The 27002-nt window shown below is 35.4% G+C and overlaps 1 protein-coding gene across 12 annotated transcripts in view; it reads left to right on the forward strand.

Moving 5' to 3' along the window:
• Window positions 1-27002, forward strand: part of ADGRL3 (adhesion G protein-coupled receptor L3) — a 936369-nt gene that overhangs the window by 604529 nt on the left and 304838 nt on the right. For 9 of the 12 annotated variants that reach the window (XM_069593110.1, XM_069593111.1, XM_069593112.1 and 6 more), the window contains one exon: window positions 18300-19100. The exons of 2 other annotated variants lie outside the window; for them this stretch is intronic. In XM_069593110.1, coding sequence (XP_069449211.1) covers window positions 18300-19100 — 801 coding nt within the window. Of the gene's footprint in view, window positions 1-15906; window positions 15922-18299; window positions 19101-27002 lie in introns of all 12 variants that reach the window. One more of the 12 variants, XM_070292434.1, reaches the window with a different exon arrangement.

Genomic DNA, 27002 nt, shown 5'->3' on the forward strand with positions numbered 1-27002 from the left:
TTGACTCTTTACGACCCCATGGACTGTAGCAAGCTAAACTCCTCTGTCCTCTAGTAACTCTGGACTTTGCTGAAATTCATGTCTGTTGAGTTAGTGGTGCTATCTATTATATGAATAGTATACGTAAATTATTTTCAGAGAAGGCAATGGCAGCCCACTCCAGTACTCTTGCCTGGAAAATCCCATGGACGGAGGAGCCTGGAAGGCTGCAGTCCATGGGGTTGCTAAGGCGGACATGACTGAGCGACTTCACTTTCACTTTTCACTTTCATACATTGGGGAAGGAAATGGCAACCCATTCCAGTGTTCTTGCCTGGAGGATCCCAGGGAAGGGGGAGCCTGGTGGCCTGCTGTCTATGGGGTCACAGAGAGTCAGACACGACTGAAGTGACTTAGCAATAGCAATGTAAATTATTTTAAACAGTAGATCATCTAGTAATTAGTAAGCCCACAGATGATATTAGTTATCCTCATTATTTTCATCAGCAGCAGCTTCTTGTTTGCTAGAAAGCATAGCATAGAGGTTAAGAGTGCAAGCCCAGAAGTTCAAATAGCAGCTCTACCAACTGCTAATTATGTGAACTCTGAACTCACCTGTATAACACTGACAACATTCTCATCAGGGTTGTGGTGAGGATTAAATAAAATAATTTAGATAAAGTATTCAACAAATAGCCTGATATAGGGTAAGTATTAAATAAGTGTTTTAAAAATTAGAAAATCATTTGTTTCAATATCATTGAGGAGAAATTCCACAGAAATTACAAAATGTTTCTTAATAATTGTTGTAGAAGAAACTTTTTGCTGTGTACAATCATTTTGGTAGATAGTGAGAGTTACAATGGACTCTATTATAGAAAGATAATAAGTAAGGGGAATTTTGTCTGTTTACCAGAAGTACTTTACTGTCTGTAAGATTTGCCCCTTCTCTTTTGTGCATATCATCAAATAAAGCATATCAAGTTCATATTTGGAACTATTTGCCTGTGATTTTAAAAGTGTATCAGTGCCAGCATTTTTTGACCAGCTGTTATAATAATACATTAAGATAGACCCTTATAATCCCTAAGTGAGTGATACAGCAGTTTTGGCCTTCAACAACTTCTAAGTTCAGTTGATCCTTGAATAACTTGGGGATTAATCTGAGTATAACTTATGAATGGCCCTCTGTATCCACTGATTCAACCAACCATGGACCATGGAGTACCATAATATTTACTATTGAAATATATCTGTGTATAAGTAGTCTTGCATAGTTCAAACTCACATTGTTTAAGGGTCAGCTGTGCTTCCAGAAGAAGGATAGAAGGTTAAAATACCAAGGGCCAGGAGAATAGTAAATGAGACAGTATATGTGAAATTAAATAGAATAGATATTAGCAAACTGTGGCCAAGGGATAAATCTCCAGTGGGTTGTCTACATACTGGCCCATGAACTAGGAATATCTTTTACAATTTTAAAGAGTTGTTTCAAAAAAAGGAAGACAAAGACAACTGTGTGACAAAGCTTATAGATGGCTCAAAAAACCTAAATCACTAATTGGCTGTAAAAAGTTCGCCAATCATTGGACTGGGACATTATAGAATACCATCCTTCATAAACTCTGTTGGAATTATATACATATTCAGTATGGACCTAGAAAATAATTATCAATAGTGCTTATGAAGGAATAACCTAAAGACAGAGTTTGACTTACTGAGATATATTGTGTGAGGCATTCTGGGTAGGGGCTACAGAGTAAGTAAAAGTTGAAAAATAAACTTAAAAATTTGCAAATAGAAATACCTTATGACCCAGCAATCCCACTGCTGGGCATACACACCAAGGAAACCAGAATTGAAAGAGACACATGTACCCCAATGTTCATCGCAGCACTGTTTATAATAGCCAGGACATGGAAACAACCTAGATGTCCATCAGCAGATGAATGGATAAGAAAGCAGTGGTACATATACACAATGGAGTATTACTCAGCCATTAAAAAGAATTCATTTGAATCAGTTCTGATGAGATGGATGAAACTGGAGCCAATTATACAGAGTGAAGTAAGCCAGAAAGAAAAACACCAATACAGTATACTAACACATATATATGGAATTTAGGAAGATGGCAATGACGACCCTGTATGCAAGACAGGAAAAAAGACACAGATGTGTATAACGGACTTTTGGACTCAGAGGGAGAGGGAGAGGGTGAGATGATTTGGGAGAATGGCATTCTAACATGTATACTACCATGTAAGAATTGAATCGCCAGTTTATGTCTGACGCAGGATACAGCATGCTTGGGGCTGGTGCATGGGGATGACCCACAGAGATGTTATGGAGAGGGAGGTGGGAGGGGGGTTCATGTTTGGAAACGCATGTAAGAATTAAAGATTTTAAAATTAAAATAAATAAATAAATAAATAAATAAATAAATAAATATAGGTGTAAGTATATTGAAAACTATAGGTGTGAAGTATATGAAGGAAAGTGAAAAAAATACTGTGACAAAATAGTAAAACACAAAATGAGAATAATATCATGAAGAAAACATTTTTGGAAGTTTATAGCAATGAAACTAAAGACCTAAAATTTATTCAGATGAATTGGTATTATTAGCATGTTAACTTTATCAAATTCCAAAATCTAAATGAGTAAGGATCTTAAATCTACTTTTCAAGAAATTCATATGACATATGTAAGATTTTTTGGTGTATATTTTGTATTAATGAATTCTGGATCTAACTATGTTTTTATTTATAGTTATATTTTCATAATTCTATTATTAATCTTATTCTTATTAACCATGCTATTCCCAAATGCAAAATGTTTTCTGCTCTTTGGCTACTGAATCTAGTCCAGTTTGGTTGGGATATTTGGAAGTCATACCAAGTAACAGATTATGTAGCAGCTCTTTAGATCCCTAAGCTATTTCTCAAAATGTTATTTTCTTTTTTGTTTACTGAATGTCATTGTGAGTTTTGTTGTCTTATTCTCTTGCATCAAGTGATTATACAAATTTTCAATTCCAAGAATAAGTCACAAGATCTTAAGAACTCCAGTGAAAACTGAAAGAATAATATTTAGACAAAAGTAAAGTAATTAGACTTCCTTCAGCTTCTGCTTTTTGCATCAATAAGATATGACAAATAGATTCAAAGGATTAGATTTGACAGACAGAGTGCCTGAAGAACTATGGACGGAGGTTTGTAACATTGTATAGGAAAAAGTGACCAAGACCATGCCCTCCAAAAAAGGAATGAAAAAGGCAAAAAGGTTGACTGAGGAGGACTTACAAATAGCTGAGAAAAGAATAGAAGAGAAAGGCAAAAGAGAAAAGGAAGGATACACCCATCTGAATGCAGAGTTCCAAAGAATAGCAAGGAGAGATTAGAAAGCCTTTTTCAGTGATCAATACAAAGAAATAGAGAAAATAGAATGGGAAAGAGTAGAGGTGTCTTCAAGAAAATTAGAGATACCAAGGGAACATCTCATGCAAAAATGAGTACAATAAAAGAGAGAAATGGTGTAGACCTAACAGAAGCAGAAGATATTAAGAAGAAGTGGCAAGAATACACAGAACTATACAAACAAATTTTCATGACCCAGATAACCCAGTGGTGTGATCACTCACCTAAAGCCAAACCTCCTGTAGTGTGAAGTCAAGTAAGCCTGAGGAAGCATCACTATGAACAAAGCTAGTGGAGATGATGGAATTCCAGCTGTGCTTTATCAAATCTTAAAAGATGATGTTGTGAAAGTGCTGCACTCAATATGCCAGCAAATTTGGAAAACTCAGCAGTGGCCACAGGACTGGAAAAGGTCAATTTTCATTCCAATCCCAAAGAAAGGCAATGCCAAAGAATGAGCAAACTATCACACAATAGCACACATCTCACATGCTAGCAAAGTAATGGTCAAAATTCTCCAAGCTAGGCTTCAACAATATGTGAACTAAGAATTTCCAGATGTTCAAGTTGGATTTAGAAAAGGCAGAGGAACCAGAGATCAAATTGCCAACATCGTTGTAGCATCAGAAAAGCAAGAGAGTTCCAGAAAAACTTCTGTGTCTGCTTTATTGATTATGCCAATGCCTTTGACTGTGTGGATCACAACAAACTCTGGAAAATTCTTAGAGATGGGCATACCAGACCACCTTACCTGCCTCCTGAGAAATCTGTATGCAGGTCAGGAAGGAACAGTTAGAACCAGACATGAAACAATGGATTGGTTCCAAATTGGGAAAGGAGTAGGTCAAGGCTGTATATTGTCACCCTGCTTATTTAACTTCTATGCAGTATACATCATGTGGAATGCTGGACTGGATGAAGCTAGCAGAAATATCAAGTACCTCAGATATGTAGATGACACCACCCTTATGGTAGAAAATGGAGATGAACTAAAGAGCCTTTTGATGAAAATGAAAGAGGAGAGTGAAAAACCTGACTTAAAACTCAGCATTCAAAAAACAAAGATTATGACATCCAGTCCCATCACACCATGGAAAATAGATGGAAAGACAAGGGAAACAGTGACAGACTATTTTCTTGGGCTCCAAAGTCACTGCAGATGGGGACTGCAGCCTTGAAATTAAAAGATACTTGCTTCTTGGAAGTAAAGCTATGACCAACCTAGATAGCATGTTAAAAAGCAAAGACATTACTTTGCCAACAAATGTCCATCTAATAAAAGCTCTGATTTGTCCAGTAGTCATGTATGGATGTGAGAGTTGGACTATAATGAGAGCTGAGTGCCAAAATATTTATACTTTTGAACTGTGATGTTGGAAAAGACTCTTGAGAGTTCCTTGAACTGCAAGGAGATCAAACCAGTCAGTCCTAAAGGAAATCAGTCCTGAATATTCCTTTGGAAGGACTGATGTTGAAGCTGAAGCTCCAATACTTTTGCCACCTGATGCTAAGAACTGATTCGTTGGAAAAGACCCTGATGTTTGCAAAGACTGAAGGCAGGAAGTGAAGGGGAAGCCAGAGGATGAGATGGTTGGATGGCATCACCTACTCAATGGATATGAGTTTGAGCAAGCTCCAGGACATGGTGGTGGACAGGGAGGCCTAGCATGCTTCAGTTCATGGGGTCACAAAGAGTCGGACATGACTGAGCAACTGAACTGAACTGAAGATTAGGATAGCCATTTTTGCCCTTACAATGCACAACGTTAAGTGACTCAAAAAGAAAGTCACTTTTCTCATTGATTTAATACTATTGAGTTAAAAGGTAAACTGAGTTGAGACTAATATATTAATTCTCTGGCTTCTTTTTTCTAATTTATAAAGTTTTCACTGTGACTAGATAAACACACACACACACACACACACACACACACACACACACACACACACCCCTTTCAGCTGTAGAACCCAAGGAGAACTAATTGTAAGAATTAACTGTATTTACTAACTGAGATTAGATTCAGATTCACTTTGAAATATATTTTATTTTTAAATATACAGAGCTGCATCCATAGAACCTAGTAACAGGCATCAATCACAAATATATTTCTCAAGAGCAAATGGATGACATTTTCCATAGGAAATTTGATTGTAGTCAAACTGTTATGCCTTGTGTTTGTAACTCCAGTTTCTCATAACAGTTCCCCCTTTCTCTGCTCTTCACTTCTGTTCTTTTTCATCTTTCTATATGAGTTTTTTTGAAGACATTTAGAAAGAACTTATCATTGGTAAAAAAGTATTTTGAAAATCACCAGTTATTGGATCATAAGTGTCCCTAAGGCAGAAATCAGTACCTCCTTTGTAACATGTTCATAAAAGTACAACCAGGTTCATCTTTTTGAGGATTAAATTAAATGATCTCCTGAATAATTATTCACATAGTACATATTCAGTAATTGTTAGGTATTTTGATTGTTATTACTTATTTCTGTATTCACATCTCTGAGTGCCTTGCACAAGCAGATATATTTAGTGGATCTAATATATAAACATGAATGTATAGTTGAAGACACACTGAGGGGACTGCCTTTGCTTTTTTTTAAACAACTCTACTTGCCACATGGTTGTTACATAGTGTGACAAATCGTTATGATAATGGTACATCCTTGATAAACCAAATGTGATGTTGACTTTACTGTTACCAATAATGACTTTGAAAATTATTATTTTTTACTAGAAACTACTATAATAGAGTCACAAAAGAGTCAGCCAGTAGCACTGTTTTATTGAAAGGGTCTAAATTAACAGTTTGAAGGATTTTACAAGTCAATCAATGGAATAGAGAGTTAATACAAAATAAAAGACAGTCTCAATTTCTGTGGCATCTACAGATATTGTACTTAAGTGCTTAAATTATAATGTGGCTAGTGAAGGGATTCTATGAATTATTGATATTTTCAATCTACATACTCCAGGATGAAATTCATTAGGAGGTGATAGTTTAGGAAACACATTATATAAAGCCATTGTAATACAAGCTGATTGAGCAGTACTTTTATTCACTGGTGCATGGGTATCATTTAAAAACATAATTTAGATGCTGAGCTGCAGAGATTACACTTGTCTTTCATTTAAAAAAAGTATTAGCACTTTGTTTATGGAAAGAGACAGATGTCTTTCAGAATTTTTGATACACAGTATACCAAAAATTAATGAACATCACAGATCTTTTTATTTCTGTTTACTGAAGTGCTTTTGTATTTTCTTGGTGGATGTAAAATGCATGAGGAGAGAATTTTCTCTGCTTCAGAATAATAATTAATAGGACATGAGTTACTCAGCACTGGTTTGTTTCTGGTGATAAGAAATATCTTGTTTCCTTGGCCAAGAAATGAGGATGCCATTTTTTATCTATTATTTTATCTTCTCTGAAGAGATACATTACATCACCATTCTGAAGCCTGCTAGCTTCAGAAAGTATGACATTTGGTTCCTTTCTTTGAAAATACTACAGTACAATTCATCATTGCATGGTGATGTGAGAAATATTAATTGAGCTCTTTCTGTGTGCTGGGTATTGAAGACTCAGTGATGAATAAGACCAGAACTTGGTTTTGAATTTCAATTCTACTACTACTTAATAAAAGAGCCATATATCTTTGTACCTGTCTTGTCATTTGAAAAATTAAGATAATGAAAATATCTACCACATAAGTTTGTTGTAAGATGATTAAATTAGTATATATGCAATATTGACATATAGTACATGCTTAATTGTTGTTCAGTCACTCAGTTATGTCCAACTCTTTACAACACCATGGGCTGCAGCATGCCAGGCCTGCCTGTCCTTCAGTATTTCCTGGAATTTGCTCAAACTCACGTCCATTGAGTTGGCAATGCCATCCAACCATCTCATCCCCTTCTCTTCTTGCCTTCAATCATTCCCAGGATCAGACTCTCTTTGGGAGTCAGCACTTTGCATCAAGTGGCCATAGTATTGGGGCTTCAGCTTTAGCATCAGTCCTTCCAATGAATATTCAGGGTTAATTTCCTTTAGGATTGACTGGTTTGATTAACATGCTTAATGAATGTTGAGTTTATAGCGGACACAGTGCCTGCCCTTAGGGAGATTCCATTTGTGTTACTTATCTCCTCTGCACACCTGCTTGGATTTGGTGACAGAAAGGAAATGGAGAGCAAGAACGCAATAGTGTTTCATTAAGCTTAAGTGTTGTGAGAACCAGTATATGATATTAGATGAGTGCTCAGAGTCTGCCACCTACCAGTGTTGACCTTGGTTAAGTTTTTAAACCTTTTAAGTTTTGGTTGACTTTTATGTTTGATATGGTAGTAACTAGGACCATGTCACATCAAAATATTTTGTTAACTTCAGTTCAGTCGCTCAGTCATGCCAGACTCTTTGTGACCCTATGGACTGCAGCACGCCAGGCTTCCCTCTCCATCACCAATTCCTGGAGCTTACTCAAACTCATGTCCATTGAGTTGGTGATGCCATCCAACCATCTCATCCTCTGTGTTCCCCTTCTCCTCCTGCCTTCAAACTTTCCCAGCATCAGGGTCTTTTCCAGTGAATTAGTTCTTCTCATCATATGGCCAAAGTATTGGAGTTTCAGCTTCAGTATCAGTTTTTCCAATGAATATTCAGGATTGATTTCCTTTAGGATCGACTGTTTAGAAAGTACTATACTAATATATTATTGTGAACTTTTGGTTATCTGCTTATAGGAGATTTTCTTTGTAAATAATGCACTGGCAAATTTTTTTTAGAAGACTGATTTGTTTATTACTTTTGTTTGCTTTTAGCTTAACTACTCAGCTGTCCTCAGAAGTTCAATTCAGTTCAGTAGCCCAGTATGTCCGACTAATTATGACCCCATGAACCGCAGCACGCCAGGCCTCTCTGTACATCATCAACTCCCAGAGTTTACCCAAACTCATGACCATTGAGTCAGTGATGCCATTTAACCATCTCATCCTCTGTCATCCCCTTCTCCTCCTGTGTTCAATCCTTCCCAACATCAGGGTCTTTTCAAATGAGTCAGCTCTAAGCATCCAGTGGCCGAAGTATTGGAGTTTCACCTTCAACAGCAATCTTTCTAATGAACACCCAGAACTGATTTTCTTTAGGATGGACTGGTTGGATCTCCTTGCAGTCCTAGGGACTCTCAAGAGTCTTCTCCAACACCACAGTTCAAAAGCATCAATTCTTCGGCACTCAGCTTTCTTTATAGTCCAATTCTCACATCCATACATGACTACTGGAAAAACCATAGCCTTGGCTAGATGAAACTTTGTTGACAAAGTAATGTCTCTGCTTTTTAATATGCTGTCTAGGTTGGGCATAACTTTCCTTCCAAGGAGTAAGTGTCTCTTAATTTCATGTCTTCAATCTGCAGTGATTTTGGAGCTCCCCCAAAATAAGGTCAGACACTGTTTCCACTGTTTCCCCATCTATTTGCCATGAAGTGATGGGACCAGATGCCATGATCTTAGTTTTCTGAATGTTGAGCTTTAAGCCAACTTTTCACTCTCCTCTTTCACTTTCTTCAAGAGGCTATAAGTTTTTCTTCACTTTCTGCCAAAAAGGTGGTATCATCTACATATCTGAGGTTATTGATATTTCTCCCAGCAATCTTGATTCCAGCTTGTGCTTCCTCCAGTCCAGCATGTCTCATAATGTACTCTGCATATAAGGTAAATAAGCAAGGTGACAATATACAGCCTTAATGTACTCCTTTTCCTATTTGGAACCAGTCTATTGTTCCATGTCCAGTTCTAACTATTGCTTCCTGACCTGCATACAGGTTTCTCAAGAGGCAGGTCAGGTGATCTGATATTCTCATCTCTTTCAGAATTTTCCAGAGTTTATTGTGATCCACACAGTCAGACTTTGGCATAGTCAATTGAAGCAAAAATAGATGTTTTTCTGGAACTCTCTTGCTTTTTCCCATGATCCAGCAAATGTTGGCAATTTGATCTCTGGTTCCTCTGCCTTTTCTAAAACCAGCTTGAACATCTGGAAGTTCATGGTTCACGTATTGCTGAAGCCTGGCTTGGAGAATTTTTTTTTTAAATTTTTTACAAATTCAATGCAATCCCTATCAAGCTACCAGCCACATTTTTCACAGAACTAGAACAAATAATTTCAAGATTTGTATGGAAATACAAAAAACCTCGAATAGCCAAAGCAATCTAGAGAAAGAAGAATGGAACTGGAGGAATCAACTTGCCTGACTTCAGGCTCTACTACAAAGCCACAGTCATCAAGACAGTATGGTACTGGCACAAAGACAGACATATAGATCAATGGAACAAAATAGAAAGCCCAGAGATAAATCCACACACATATGGACACCTTATCTTTGACAAAGGAGGCAAGAATATACAATGGAGTAAAGACAATCTCTTTAACAAGTGGTGCTGGGAAAACTGGTCAACCACTTGTAAAAGAATGAAACTAGATCACTTTCTAACACCGCACACAAAAATAAACTCAAAATGGATTAAAGATCTAAATGTAAGATCAGAAACTATAAAACTCCTAGAGGAGAACATAGGCAAAACACTCTCAGACATAAATCACAGCAGGATCCTCTATGATCCACCTCCCAGAATTCTGGAAATAAAAGCAAAAATAAACAAATGGGATCTAATTAAAATTAAAAGCTTCTGCACAACAAAGGAAAATATAAGCAAGGTGAAAAGACAGCCTTCTGAATGGGAGAAAATAATAGCAAATGAAGCAACTGACAAACAACTAATCTCAAAAATATACAAGCAACTTCTGCAGCTCAACTCCAGAAAAATAAACGACCCAATCAAAAAATGGGCCAAAGAACTAAATAGACATTTCTCCAAAGAAGACATACGGATGGCTAACAAACACATGAAAAGATGCTCAACATCACTCATTATTAGAGAAATGCAAATCAAAACCACAATGAGGTACCACTTCACACCAGTCAGAATGGCTGCGATCCAAAAATCAGCAAGCAATAAATGCTGGAGAGGGTGTGGAGAAAAGGGAACCCTCCTACACTGTTGGTGGGAATGCAAACTAGTACAGCCACTATGGAGAACGGTGTGGAGATTCCTTAAAAAATTGCAAATAGAACTACCTTATGACCCAGCAATCCCACTTCTGGGCATACACACCGAGGAAACCAGAATTGAAAGAGACACATGTACCCCAATGTTCATCGCTGCACTGTTTATAATAGCCAGGACATGGAAACAACCTAGATGTCCATCAGCAGATGAATGGATAAGAAAGCTGTGGTACATATACACAATGGAGTATTACTCAGCCGTTAAAAAGAATTCATTTGAATCAGTTCTGTTGAGATGGATGAAACTGGAGCCGATTATACAGAGTGAAGTAAGCCAGAAAGAAAAACACCAATACAGTATACTAACACATATATATGGAATTTAGGAAGATGGCAATGACGACCCTGTATGCAAGACAGGGAAAGAGACACAGATGTGTATAACGGACTTTTGGACTCAGAGAGAGAGGGAGAGGGTGGGATGATTTGGGAGAATGCCATTCTAACATGTATACTCTCATGTGAATTGAATCGCCAGTCTATGTCTGACGCAGGATACAGCATGCTTGGGGCTGGTGCATGGGGATGACCCACAGAGATGTTATGGGGAGGGAGGTGGGAGGGGGGTTCATGTTTGGGAATGCATGTAAGAATTAAAGATTTTAAAATTTAAAAAAATAAATAAATAAAATTAAAAAAAAACTGCAAAAAAAAAAGTTTATTTTATTGAAGGATAGTTGATTGAAATATTGTGTTAATTTCTTTATTAGTGTGTGAAATGAGTGCAATTGTGCGGTAGTTTGAGCATTATTTGGCATTGCCTTTCTTTGGGATTAGAATAAAAACTGACCTTTGCCAGTCCTGTGGCTACTGCTGAATTTTCCAAATTTGCTGACAGATTGAGTGCAATACTTTCACAGCATCATCTTTTAGAATTTGATATAGCTCAGCTGGAATTCCATCACCTCCACTAGTTTTGTTCATAGTGATACTTCCTAAGGCCCACTTGACTTCACATTCCAGGATGTCTGACTAGGTTAATGGCCACACCATTGTGTTTATCTGGGTTGTGAAGATCTTTTTTGTATAGCTCTTCTGTGTATTCTTGCCACCTCTTCTTAATATCTTCTGCTTCTATTAGGTCCAGACCATTTTTGTCCTTTATTGAGCCCATCTTTGCACACAGTGTTCCCTTTCTTGAACACATCTCTTAGTCTTTCCCACTCTATTGTTTTCCTCTATTTCTTTGCACTGATCACTGAGGAAGGCTTTCTTATCTCTCCTTGCTATTCTTTGGAACTCTGCATTCAAATGGGTATATCTTTCCTTTTCTCTTTTGCTTTTTACTTCTCTTCTTTTCACAGCTATTTGTAAGGCCTCCTCAGATAGCCATTTTCCATTTTTGCATTTATTTTTCTTGGGGTGGTCTTGATCCCTGTCTCCTGTACAATGCCATGAACCTCTGTCTATAGTTCATCAGGCACTCTGTCTATCAGATCTAGTCCCTTAAATCTATTTGTCACTTCCACTGTATAATCACAAGTGATTTGATTTAGGTCTTACCTGAATGGTCTAGTGGTTTTCTCCACTTTCTTCAATTTCAGTCTGTATTTGGTAATAAGGAGATCATGATCTTAGCCACAGTTAACTCCCGGTCTTGTTTTTGCTGACTTGTTTTTGCTGTCCTGTGAAAAGTGTACCCAAATGCATTTTAATAATCTAAGCCAAATGTAACCAAGAAAATAGTTTGGTTCAAAATACTATTACATTTCAATAATAAAAATATTTGTTTATAATTATTTAATATTTTACAACTATCTTATTCTCTTCATAAATGTCATTTCTAAATATTAGATTAGGTATATTAATTGCATAAAATTTTGCTCATTTAGAATGTTTAAATTTTAGATAGAAAATGGGTTGTATGACTTGCAGTTTAAACGGAAAGAAATTTTAAGCTACATTAGCATTAGATGCAATTTCATAGTTCTCAGTTATGGCAATTTAGTTCTAACAATTTTTGGCATGTGACAATTTTATTTCCCTGTAATTTGTAACACTATTTGAAAAAGGTTGGCAATGCATGCATATGCTCTCTCATCCATACATTTTATAATTAAAGAATGCAATCCCAAATATTGCATATGGTACAGATATGGACAGAACTAATATAGAACTAATAACATCTTATTTTTTCTAAACAATAACATGACTGTATTATATTTTATGAATTGTTGTGGGATGAAGGGGAAATTTGCTAGTCTTTTTTTTTTTTTTTTTTTTACTGTTTCTTCCTTTTATTCAGAATGCAGTTACCCTTAATTTGAATTTGCCCTGTAGCTAACCACAGGATGTAGCTTATGACATTAAGTTTGACAAGGGACAACAAGAAAATCACTTTAAGGCAGTATATAAACATATTTATGGAGGTTGCATGAATGAAAAAAGTAGTTTGGGTATTAAAATTGAAGACAGAAAAGTAGAGAAACTACTTCCAAGGAGGTTTAGAAATGAACAGCAACAGCTAAAATGTCAGAATTCAGGATATTGGATCAGAGTAACAGACAAGAGGTCCTTAAGACCTAGCAGGGTTGTCATCATACAATTCATTTATTCATGATCCCGTAACAGAGAGAAGAAAAGGGAGTATTTTCCACTTTTGTTTCTAGATTGTCATAGACTGCTTTATAGTGACAAATTTCTCTTGCCATTATAACCTCAAGACCATGCTTTTTTTTTTCCCTTTTTTCCCTCTGGTTTTATATTTAATGAGTTGAAGATGCAAATTGCTTATAAATTTACTTTCTTTCCCATCCTTTAATATATTCAAAGACATCATCCCATGTATGAGTCTATATAACAAACCCAAATTCTTCTCTGCTGTTTTTTTCTTCTTATCACATGCTATAAATATCTTCAAAACAATTAATTATCTCTATGTGGATTGTGTATTAATTCAGTGGATGTTCATTGAGTATACAGTATGTGCCAGGCATTGTGAGCTTGTGAAGGATGCAAGGGTAAGCATGGTTTTTATATACAGGCAGTTTGTTTGCATTTATTTCTTCAGGTGAAGGAAGCATCTAGAATTAGATGATGAACAATGACTGGAGAATCCTAAATGTTACTTAGCTTTTCAGTGACAAATTATGTTTGCCATACTAGTTTTTGTTATGGGAATATGATTTGTATGCACTTAACTTAAATTACAGGATTGTTTTACTTTAGTCTTAGAAATGGCAAATAAATGATGAATGAACTACAGCCAGTCATGACATAGGCAACACCATAATAATTTTCTCTGAAATAGAATTGCCTAATAAATCTTAATTTAAAGTAACCAGCAGTGCCAGAGGTGCACCTTACTTGGGCTACAGTTTATGACAGTTTCTTCAAATTAGACCAGGACCAGAGAATTAAAAGTTAAACTTTACCTAATGACAGTTGAGAAAATAAACGTAAAATTTATTTGAAAAATAAAAATCTCCATTAAATTGTTAAGTAGTAGTTATAAGTTGTAATAAATATACCTTATTAATACTTTTTGCCACATATCCATCTTGCTCATTAAATATTTGTTGGAGAGAGAAATACTAGTCACCAGGAAGCTAGAGTAATTGCACACAAAAATAAGATGAATTTTATATGGAATAAGACTAAAGTTGTGTGACTGTATATTTTATGTTGTATAATATAACCAGCTTCATATATAATCCAAAGCATATATATTTAGCGCTATTTCAAAGAATGAAATTAGTTCTAGGAATCCCTTGGTAGACTAGTCCTTGACAAATGTCAACTTCAGTGTAAGACCCCACTCTCAGCCTCCACTTTCATTGCGAAATGAGCCTCCAGTACAAACTTTTTGAGACTACTGATTAATTTTTAAAGTGCTTACTTCCGTTTCTTCTACTTGTCAGTCTGAGCTCAGGTTTGCTAGTAATCTAGTCATGAAGTTCATCTCTTAGGTAAAGTATGTAAATGGACTATACTGAAGTATACAGTCCAGTAAATACTACATTTACTTGATATAGGTTTAATTAATGTTGATGATGATAAATTATAATAATATAAAAGTATCATGAGTTTTTTAAAAAGTCCTAAAAATCCTGTTAAAAATAAGATTTGTAAATTAATGACATATCTTAAAAAGGATAACCCCATTTACAACTTCCTAAACATAAGGTTTCCTATATAACATTTTTGTCTTCTAACACATGTGATTTTGAGCTTTCAAAAAAGTCAAGGAGAGAAATGAGTGTGATTTTGCTGGTAATTGAAGACATGAGCTTAGGTCAAAGCACAAAATCTTACCTGAAAGTAAATATCCAAAAAAGTATTTCTCCCTTGTTTTAAAATTTTCCTAGAGTTTTATTTATTGTACATAGTAGCTCAGGTTATCCCTTCCACTGAAATTATCTTAGATTTATATCACTTGGAACCTATTATTTTTCTTTTTAATGTTTGTATTATGAGCCCATTCTTTCTTGAGTCTTTTCCTCTTTTTTCCCCACTGATCCTTTTTTTGATTGTTAAAAAGATGTCTCTTGATGAGTTTCATGAATATGTTACAGTTTCCCAAAATTTTCCTCTACTTGTAATAATTGATACCTTAAAATCATAATGGAATCTAATTTGAAAGATACATAACCATAATGTGTTTGAGAATCTCAATTTATTCTTAAAAGAGTTTGTTGAAAGACTTGCTCTAGAATTTCAGAAAAGCCCAGAGCAGGTGGCTCATTATTTGTATCAACCTTTGGATATATTTTTTCCTGAAGATAGTATTTTTCCACAGTAACATAAAATACTGATTAGTGGGAGGCAGAAAAGCTTCTTCAGTAAGGATTCTAAATATATTTATTCAGAATGAGAGCATTTCCTGTTAATGTGTCATCTCACAAGGTACATTTCTCATTAACTACAGAAAATATTAGGCCCTCAGAGGTTAGTTGCAGAGTAGTTTCTTCCAAAGAGATCAATTCTTGAGATGGGTAAAAAGCAAGACTATTTTGTAAGTACTGGTATAATAATCATTAATAAATGAGACTATCCAAACTATCTGAAAGCTTTCTATGTATAATTACCAACCTATCTTTCAAATAGAAAATCCTTGTGTTATTATTATGAATATTGTATTTCCTATGTCTATAGTTTGGAATGATATATTAATTCAATCTTAGCTTGATTAACTTTTGCCTTATTTTTTTTTCAAACTTATACTGTATTTTTAAGCATATAATGTGGTTGTTTCTTAAAAAATAATTTTATAGAGGAATGGGTTCTTTTAAGAAAAACATAATGTTCAATAAATCAAGTTTGAGTGCAATAAATTATTTACTTTCAGTTTGCAAGAGGTGAATAAAAAGTGCTTGGCCAATATCGTACCATTAATCTATTCTCTTTTCTCCTTTCTCTCTTTACTTCTCTCTCTCCAATAGAAGTGGAACAAAAAGGTAATTAAATACCTTTCATAAATTATATACTATTTATAGGCTAAGTTATTTAACAGTTTAACATCTAGTTAAAATAATTGTTATTAATTTTTATCTATTTTCTGAAAATTTATTTACTATTTCTGCTGCTCAACTTCACTTTAATCTGTTGTACTGACCAGTGCTGGTTTGATTATTTTTATCCTAAAACAGTTTAACAGTGTAAAGTTTTCAACCATGCATTTTATTCCTGTTTATTTTTAAATGAGTAGTTAGAAATCCAGTAGATGCTGATGCATAATGACTGCTTCAGATTTGTTTTATTTCTAGACTAGATAATTTTCCTAGCTCTGGAGTGATTCCCTGTTCTTTTGATTTGTAACTATTAAGGGAAAAGGGGAGATGGTTTTCTGAAATACATTAAAATAAATTGCTTTTGTAAGCAAAGGCTGATTATTAACTAACATAAAGTTTGTATACAATTTTGACAATAATACCTACCCATCCTTTATAATTATAGACATCATATTGCGTGTGTGCTAAGTCATTTCAGTCGTGTCCAATTCTTTATGACCCTATGGACTGTAGCCCGCCAGGCTCCTCTGTCCATAAGATTCTCCAGGCAAGAAGATGTAATGAGTTGCCATTTCCTCCTCCAGGGGATCTTCCTGACCCAGGGATCGAACCTGCATCTCTTATGTCTCCCACATTGATTGGCGGGTTCTTTACCACCACCTGGGAAGCCCAGGCATCATATTAGAGTCCTGAAGAATTCTTCCAATAATGAATTTTATTATTAAGTATAATTTGATGGTCTTCTATCCTTGCTATGGAAGATTTTGACAGTTGAATTTTCCCCTAAATGTCTCATTTTCCCCAAATTGAAACTTTGGACATTTTTTAACAATAAACTTTTGTTCTTAATAGCCTGCAAACCCTAGTTGAGTCTCATCATAGATTTTCTCTTAGATGTAGGTTTATAATTGCTGTTAAAGAGCTAATCACTAATATCAAGAGAATAATACTTTAAAATACAAGTCAACCTCCAAATTTCTTGCGATTTCCTAATTTCTCTTCCCAATATACTTCTAATCATTTCAAACATAACAGTGGACTACATGATTATTTTTCAGTGTGTTTGCTCTGCAAAAATATTGGAGCAGTGTTTCCCATAGCAGGTTCAGAAGAAAATTACATCCCATCAGGCTCTGTAGAAAGGGTTCTGTGATCAAATTAATTTGTGGAAATTTGCTCACACTCCCTTCTTCTGCCTTGCAGAGTCACTAATGTACCTCAGTACTTAGAATCCTGATATTATTTTAATTAATATTTCTTGAGCATATGTGGCTAGGAATCCCTGTTTTTGTGTGTGTGTGTGTTTTTTTCTGTGTATTATATATCTAAACCATATAAATAGGTATTTCAAGGACCTCCTTTTGGGAAACATTGCTTTTTAGCCCCCTTTTTTACGGATGAATCAGTCAAGCTTTCCTTACCACCACTCACATGATGTGCTACTGAAAAATAAAACAAATCAGACAAGTCCTGCCCATTTTCAGTCTGAAGTATGAGCAGCAAAATATTGTAGCTAGTAATCTTGTTTTTTTAATGTTCTTCTCATGTAACAGTAAAAGGTACATGTTTTTAAGTTCCAAGTCTACTGTATTTAACAGGACATTTTTAACTGATTAAAATCTAGATCTTGGGTTCTCCTCTGTAACTTTTCACCTTTTCTTCTTCCCTTATTTCTTCTTTCCTTTCTTTTTCTTCCTTTCTCTATTTCCTTCCAGTATCCATCCATCACTCATTTTTAATTGTGTGAGTTGCATGCTCTGTGTGTGCTGTAGCAGCTTTAAGGGCTTTTTTAAGATTCAGTGGCCTGTATCACAAGGTTTTTCTTTCCCCTTATTATGTTTTTAATTACTATTGTATTTTCATTTGCTTCTTAATGGTAAGTATAGAGTAGTTACTAGCATCAGAGTGAAAACAATATTTTTTAAAAACTTTCAAATAAGATATATGAAACCATCATGTGTAAATGTTTATATTTGTTATGTATCTATAGAATACACAGACATAAGTCACATCTATGTAGATAGCATATCCAAAATTATTGCAACACTCTTGCAAAGGTAAAATGCAAAGGAAAAATGCAAAGGAAAGCACAGCCACTCATGAAAAGGCCAAATTTCATCAGCAAATCAAATCAGAATGATTCTAAAGAAATGTCAAAATTAATGTGGAAAAATACTTTACGTTCTCAGAAGAATGCAGCAAAATAATTAAGTGGTGGTGGGCATTTCTTATTAGAGTTGAATTCCACTTGGTGAAAAGTAAGAATATATGACAAAATATTTAAATTAATATAATTATTATTTTGACTCTTTCCCAATTGACAGTTTTTCTTTGTCCTGGACTACTAAAAGGAGTATACCAGAGTGAACATTTGTTTGAATCTGACCACCAATCTGGGGCATGGTGCAAAGACCCTCTTCAGGCTTCTGACAAGATTTATTATATGCCTTGGACCCCGTACAGAACTGACACCCTGACTGAGTACTCATCCAAGGATGACTTCATTGCTGGAAGGCCAACTACAACCTACAAGCTTCCTCACAGGGTGGATGGCACAGGATTTGTAGTGTATGATGGAGCTTTGTTCTTCAATAAAGAGCGCACCAGAAACATAGTAAAGTTTGATTTGCGGACTAGGATAAAGAGTGGAGAAGCTATCATAGCAAATGCCAATTACCATGATACCTCCCCTTACCGGTGGGGAGGCAAATCTGACATAGACTTGGCAGTGGACGAGAATGGGCTATGGGTAATCTATGCAACAGAGCAAAACAATGGTAAAATTGTCATTAGTCAATTGAACCCTTACACCCTACGGATTGAAGGGACATGGGATACTGCATATGATAAAAGGTCAGCTTCCAATGCATTCATGATATGTGGAATTCTGTATGTGGTCAAATCTGTCTATGAGGATGACGACAATGAGGCCACGGGAAATAAGATTGACTACATTTACAACACTGACCAAAGTAAGGACAGTTTGGTGGATGTACCCTTTCCTAATTCATACCAGTACATAGCAGCTGTGGATTACAACCCCAGGGACAACCTTCTTTATGTATGGAATAACTATCACGTCGTGAAATATTCTTTGGATTTTGGACCTCTGGATAGTAGATCAGGTAAGTTTGACTTTTGATGGTACTTTAAAGGGAACTATTTACAGCTTGAACTTAGTACGTTTATTGTATATTTTGATTAGACTTCTTTCTCCTGGTTTTTCTTCTGGCCTGTGTTTTGAAAGTTATTCATTTTTTTTTTAGCTAAAAAATATTGCTGTAAATCACTGTTAAAAAAATTTATAGGCATGAGAATCCGACTCTTACTCCTCTACGCAGCTAGTCTCCAATTTTCATCCATTCTTTGAAGGGCATTTTCATTATCAGCTAGTTAGTTTGTGTGTCTGTGTGTGTAGTGAACTATACAAAACCGTTGCAAAAATAGAATGCTATCCCACCTAATTAATTGTGGCATGCCCTACAATGTGCCCTCTACTTGGAAATGCCAAAGTGTTGGTGTTATATAATTCTTCAGGAGCCCTATACCAATATGTTAAACTCATTGAGCACATCATATATGACCAACCCTACTGGGAATATTGTCAGTTAATTCATATGTATCAGTTCAGTTCAGCCACTCAGTCCTGTCTGACTCTTTGCAATCCCATGAATCGCAGCACTCCAGGCCTCACTGTCCATCACCAACTCCTGGGGTTCACTCAAACTCACTTCCATCAAGTCAGTGATGCCATCCAGCCATCTCATCCTCGGTCATCCCCTTCTCCTCCTGCCCCCAATCCCTCCCAGCATCAGAGTCTTTTCCAATGAGTCAACTCTTCGCATGAGGTGGCCAAAGTACTGGAGTTTCAGCTTTAGCATCATTCCTTCCAAAGAAATCCCAGGGCTGATCTCCTTCAGAACGGACTAGTTGGATCTCCTTGCAGTCCAAGGGACTCTCAAGAGTCTTCTCTTCTCCAACACCACAGTTCAAAAGCATCAGTTCTTTGGTGCTCCGCTTTCTTCACAGTCCAACTCGCATCCATACATGACCACTGGAAAAACCATAGCCTTGACTAGACGGACCTTTGTTGGCAAAGTAATGTCTCTGCTTTTCAATATGCTATCTAGGTTGGTCATAACTTTTCTTCCAAGGAGTAAGCGTCTTTTAATTTCATGGCTGCAGTCACCGTCTGCAGTAATTTTGGAGCCCCCCAAAGTACAGTCTGACACTTTTTCCACTGTTTCCCCATCTATTTGCCATGAAGTGATGGGCCCAGATGCCATGATCTTCGTTTTCTGAATGTTGAGCCTAAGCCAACTTTTTCACTCTCCCCTTTCACTTTCATCAAGAGGCTTTTTAGTTCCTCTTCACTTTCTGCCATAAGTGTGGTGTCATGTGCATATCTGAGGTTATTGATATTTCTCCCGGCAATCTTGATTCCAGCTTGTGCTTCTTCCAGCCCAGCGTTTCTCATGATGTACTCTGCATATAAGTTAAATAAGCAAGGTGACAGTATACAGCCTTGACGTACTCCTTTTCCTATTTGGAACCCATCTGTTGTTCCATGTCCAGTTCTAACTTTTGTTTCCTGACCTGCATATAAGTTTCTCAAGAGGCAGATCAGGTGGTCTGGTATTCCCATCTCTTTCAGAATTTTCCAAATATGTATAAGTGTATCTAATTGATATATACAGATAAATGTTCATAACTGATACAGATAAAAGAATAGATCTAATTATAAAAGAAAAACAGTACAAAACTCAGCTTAAAAAAAAAAAAAAGACATTTCAACTCCCTTTCTTTAAAAGTATCTTTTTCGTCTCTAGGAAATACTGTTTACTTTTACTATTGTTTGAAGACAGTCATGAATTGATTCATCTTTTACATTTTTAGTTGCATAAATGAGCAGATTTATCTTAGTTTAGAAGTTAAATTGTTTTACTAGCAATTTTACTGTTAGCTTAGTTCAGTCTCTTAGTCGTGTCTGACTCTTTGCGACCCTATGGACTATAGCATGCCAGGCTTCCCTGACCATCACCAAGTCTCAGAGCTTGCTCAAACTCATGTCCATTGAGTCGGTAATGGCATCCAAACATCTCATCCTCTGTCGTCCTCTTCTCCTCCTGCCTTCAGTCTTTCCCAGCATCAAGGTCTTTTACTGTGAGTCAGTTCTTCATATCCGGTGGCCAAAATATTGGAGTTTCAGCTTCATCAGTCCTTCCAATGGCTATTCAGGACTGACTTCCTTTAGGACAAACTGGTTTTATCTCCTTGCAGTCTAAGGGACTCTCAAGAGTCTTCTCCAATACCACAGTTCAAAACCATCAATTCTCGGTGCTCAACTTTCTTTATAGTCCAACTCTCACATCCATACATGGCTACTGGAAAAACCATAGCTTTGACTAGATGGACATTTGTTGGCAAAATAATATCTCTGCTTTTTAATATGCTTTCTCTGTTGTTCATAGCTTTTCTTCCAAGGAGCAAGCTTCTTTTAATTTCATGGCTTTAGTAACTATCTGCAGTGATTTTGGAGCCCCCGAAAATACAGTTTCTCACTGTTTTCATTGTTTCCCATTCCATTTCCCTGAATTAATGGAAACAGTGATACTATTGTTCCTCCTGATAAAATATAATGGAAAAACAAGATATAAGTGTCTGAATTTTGACAGTGACATAGCAATTCAAAGTTCATTTTTTAAAATTCTTACAAGTTATTATTTCTTATTTTCTGCATTGTTTTTACCATGCTTTTACTAGTATGTCATTTTGCTTTACTAACTTCATTATATACATATCATCTTATACAATTAGAGTCTAAGTGCTAGTAATCTTGCTTTACTTATCTTTTTATTATTTTTCATCTGAACATTATTTCTGCCTTCTTAGATCCTAGTGTACTATATAGCATAAAGTTAATAAAGACTCAATAATTCTTTGCTGAATGAATGAATGGATGAAAGCATGAATGGATGCCTTTCTATTTCTCACTATGATAGAATTTCATATTGGGTGGCATTTTCTCTAATGCCTGAGAAGCTTCTACAAGACTGAGAGCTGTTCTTTCCATGGCCAGCATGTTGATATTATGTTGAACTGCTTTTCGTAGAAGAAAAACCCTAATATGCAATAGCAGCAAAAGCAACTTCTCATTATTAGTCCTGAAAAATACCCTAGACCTAGCTAACCTCTGTACAGGTAAGGTTTCTAAAACCAACACACATTTCAGTTAAAAAGCTAAGCATCTGAAATATTCTGGGAAGACAATTCTTTCAGGTCTGTGATATTCTTGAGTATTTAGCCAGCGGAAACTATTGTTGAATGGTTCTTAGCCTTTTTTACTTTTAATTGTAACCAAAGTAATTTCTAATTGCCTTAAAAGAAATGATACATAGTAACATAATCATCTTTTGATGTTAGTGAAATAAGCGCAGTAACATACCTTAATTTTATTTATTGGTAAAAGCATGCATTATTTTTTAGACTAATAGATAAGTTTATATTAATTAGCATTCCAGATTTTAACTCAATGGACTGAAGCAAATTCTTAACTTACTTTTTGTAAATTATCCTTAAAGATGATACTATAGCCCCATGTATTTAGAGACTTGTCAAAAATATTTCTGGCATGCATTAATAAAATTATATTTTATCCCATACATGTGTCACTATGTATGATAATAATTCATTGTAATCGTGGACATAGGAAAATTATACCACTTACTTAATACTTTTTGTTTGCTTATAGAAGTTAGATTATGAGCCATCTTGCCCACTTATAATAGTTATCATGTTTGTTAAAAGGATATTATTAAAGTGGCAAACACTGAGAAATGAGAAAGCTCAGCTTTTGAAACAAATCACTATCTTAATCCAGGAAATTCAGTTTTCAGTCTTTTAAATGACAGTGAAATTGTTTCTGTTTTCAAAAAAGTGAAACTTCAGCTGTATTAAACTTAAGCTAGAACTTTGGTGTGTTCCTATAGTGGAGAGGTAGAAAGAAAAAGTAGAGAATAAGAATGTGTCCATTTTATGCATCAATATGAGAATTTAAACTAGCATTAATGGAAGTAGTTCACCCTATTATACAAAAACAGTTTCAACGGAGTGTTTTTCTTTAGTATAAATTACACTGACATTTTTCAAAGAAATTTCCTTTTGACTATTTTTATGGACATTTTTATTTGACTGTGTAAGGAAACCAACTTACTGTAAATATTTAGGGTCCAAAAAACTGCTCTGTAGATTAAAATATCTGGGTATTAGAAGTTGAGACAAATATGTTCCCCTGGTGTATAAAAGTCCCCAGGTGAAACATCCGTGGAGCTAGCATACTGCTTCTGAACATGAGTCTGGGAGCCTAAGGACTTGGGTTTTAATTCTGCCTCTAGTGCTTGTTTGACTGTGGGCCTCTTGGTCTTAGTTACCTCAACTATAAAGTGTAAAAATAATAATAATAGTAATAATACCTGGGTCCAAAGATTGAGTTTCCCTGGTGGTTCAGTTGTAAAGAATTTGCCTGCAGTGCAGGAGACCTTGGTTCGATCCCTGGGTTGGGAAGATCCCCTGGAGAAGGGAACGGCTACCCATTCCAGTATTCTGGCTTGGAGAATTCCATGGACAGAGTTGTCTGGCAGGATAAAGTCCATGAAGAGTATTGTTAGATTTTAATGAGATGATATATGTATAGATATAGCAAAATTAACATAAAACTACATACCAACCCTACAAGGACCATTATTATCCATGTTAACTAATTTAGGGGCTTAAGGTACTACTGCTCATATAATTTTATTAAAAATCACCAGCTACTAAAATACAGAATGAACTTCAAAGTCATGGTCCCTTCTGTGACACTAGAAGTGGAAAGTATGCTTACTGAAACAATGTGTGCAAATTCATTCACTTGATAGAAGTGATCTCAGTATCCCCATGTGCTAGGCACTCTCCAGATGTCAATCTAATTTGTAGATCTCATGATTAGATAATTACCATAGATCTGCACTCCAAAAAAAAGTGCTTCTGATTTTCATTGGTGAAATCATATACTCTGTGAAGATTTGCTGAATAATTTAAGAAATAAATAAATGAATTATAATATATACATACATATTTTATATCTTATTATTCAGAATATTATGGTAATTGAAGTAATAGTCCAACAGTGTATTTTATTAAGATTATACATATGCTTCTCAGGTAGTCCTCTTCACTGTTGGCCATGCACTCCTACGATCTGGAAGTTATTATCTGGAAGTCACCCCAGTTATTCCCCACCTGCCACACACACTTGCTTCTTATCTTCACTCAGATCGTAGTGATATTTGGTAATATAAAGAAAGTTTGTGTAGTAAGAAGTGCCAAAGCACGTTACAGCACCTAGTGCATTTTCTTCTGGAAATAATTATGGAATAACTCAATAGTTTTACAATGGGAAAGAAAGTGAGTGCAATGGATTTTGTTTTCAGAACATCTCAGATTTTTCCATTGATGAATTGCATGAATCTTTTCAGCTTAGAGAAAATGAAAAGTGTATCCATTGAGTACACCTGTGTATTCAAGTGAGTAAGCGTGTTTCTTTGAAAATATATTTTGTCTGCAGAATAGGTGGTTAAGTTTTGGACACCAGTATCTAAAATGCTTGTAAGCATTACCACCTGAGCTAAAAAGTAAATATGTGAAATTGCTTTTTTTTCCCCTAAACCGAGGACTAGCAAATATACAATTTTCCTGAAATGTACTTTTAACTGAGCCTTTTTCCTCTCATAAAATATGATAAATTATGCATTCATCATTTCCTTCAATGGCTATCTTTTGTAAGATATATTTTTAAAACTTCCAAACAGTAGTTAGCTATTTCACTTGTTATTTGAGTGATTCTCATGTTGCCATCATGGATTCTAAAATTCTACTTGATATCTTCATATGTCTGGTGTGAGGGAATCAAGTAGTTACTTTACTTGTCCTTAGTTCACTGCTGTTTAATGACTTTTATTTACCCTTGGAGTTCTTTCTCTCAAATCATATTGTGCTGAGTTCATAATTCATTAATATAAAAGAGATGTGAGGTATTATCATTTATTCTCTCACTTTGTCTCTAAACTGTCGACCAAACAATCTAAATGTTCATTGTCAAATATACAAATATTTTCCACTATTTCATCCTGAAGAAAGAAGAAATATGCACAGGTTGATAATAAGAATATACAGAGAAGGTCAATGCCAAAATTCCTAAAATTAGTACATCTAACAGATCTACAACCCTATTGGTTGAGATTTAGTGAAACACACCAGGCCTTCAGTATGAACATCAGACAACAATGACATGTAGCTACTGTCCAGTGCTTGCTCTTGTGCTTTCCAAACACAATCCAAATTTTGAAAGCCATTTTAGATTATGTAAATGTAATCATTTTGTATATGCTTAAGATAGTAGAATCTAAAACAACAAAAAGCCTACACATAACAGTTTAATAATGCAGATAAGGTAAACCTTCTGTCCTTATAATATGCTAATTAAGTACATTTGTGTCTCCAGTAAAAGCTGCAGCTATGTAGTGATGAATAAGAACTTTAAACACACATGACACCTCGTTAAAACGTAATTTTCACATCATATATCTGAACCCTTTACTTTGACAGCTGAGTAATGTGAATGTTGGGCAGAGAATCTTGAACATTTTGAAGCTGTCACGTGCTTAATAGGTAGCTGAATCTGCTTCCTTTATTTAAATATGTTGCATCCTAGTCACAAATAGCCTGAAAGTAGTGGGATGTTAAATCAAGCTTTCCCTCAGCATATAAGTTATGATTGCTTCATGGTTCCACTTGAGATATCACATTGTCTCTAAAGTTTAATTGATGTAAATCTCAGTAACTGAGTGAACTTCACTAAAAGAAAAAAATAGCTACTTGTTGCTAATTTCATCCAGGTCTTTATTTTTATGCATCAGCTGTTTGGCTGTCTGCAGAGGTGCCCCCTCTCTTTCTCTCCGCTGCTGCTGCTTTGCTTTTAGTGACAGCTTCTGATGGAAGGTCATTGCTGCTGGTGACTTTTCAGGGAGCACAGCCAAAACTTAAATATTTTGCAAAAGCTATTCTATTGTCACTTAATGTCAGCTGAATTCTCTTATGTTTGTTTTTACATTTCTTATATTTTTCTTCTTTGTAATTTTAAGGCTAAACCTTTCCAGAATGACACCCTCTGCTTTTCAGTCTCTTGATATCAAAATCTCAGTCCTGTACAAAGCAAAACTTTACTGGGTTTCTACAACCAAACCCAGTGTTAGCCTTTCATCCCACATAGAGGTGACCTTCTTAATAAAGGAGACAGATGCAAGGGACAAAAATGTTCAAAATTTTTATTAACTTTTTTCCTACATAGTGACATTCTTGAAAAATGTATAGTTATTAGAACAGTAATCAGAATTATTTATACAAGCAGCTCACAGTCATAAAAGATGACTTATTGTGAATAAGCTTCCCACTCACACCAGCTGTCTTTTCTGTAACCATTTCACTGCTCATTAGCATGTCCACCAGAGGGCAGACAGGTGGAACTGAAACAGTTTGGCTGTTCATTATTAGCACATCTTGTCAGGGTTGGCAGTAGTGATTAAAATGGGATTTCTGGTTATCAAGGGATTCCACTTTAGAATACTCTGCTTCTATCTATATTACCATAGGTAAGTGAGAACTGACTTTATTACCTAGTAAAGTCTGATTTTTGCTTTATTTTTCTGTTTTTTTTTTTTTTTAAATTTTAGACAACAAACAGAATAGGGTTGCCAAGTAAAAATACAAATTTAAGCAGAAAAATATTTCCCCCTTAATAACTACTTTTACACCACAAAGTTAAATTCTCAGATAATAATGATGAATGACCAAAAATTTAAGATACCTAAATTACAGGAATAATCAACCATAATATATAACTTTATGGAATGAGACATGTTGTCAGATATCCCTGAAAACAAATGGATTATGTATTTTTGTTTACTTTAATAATAATTATTCCTGGTTTT

Source organism: Ovis canadensis, chromosome 6, assembly GCF_042477335.2.
Source record: "Ovis canadensis isolate MfBH-ARS-UI-01 breed Bighorn chromosome 6, ARS-UI_OviCan_v2, whole genome shotgun sequence".
Classification (NCBI taxonomy): Eukaryota; Metazoa; Chordata; class Mammalia; order Artiodactyla; family Bovidae; genus Ovis; species Ovis canadensis.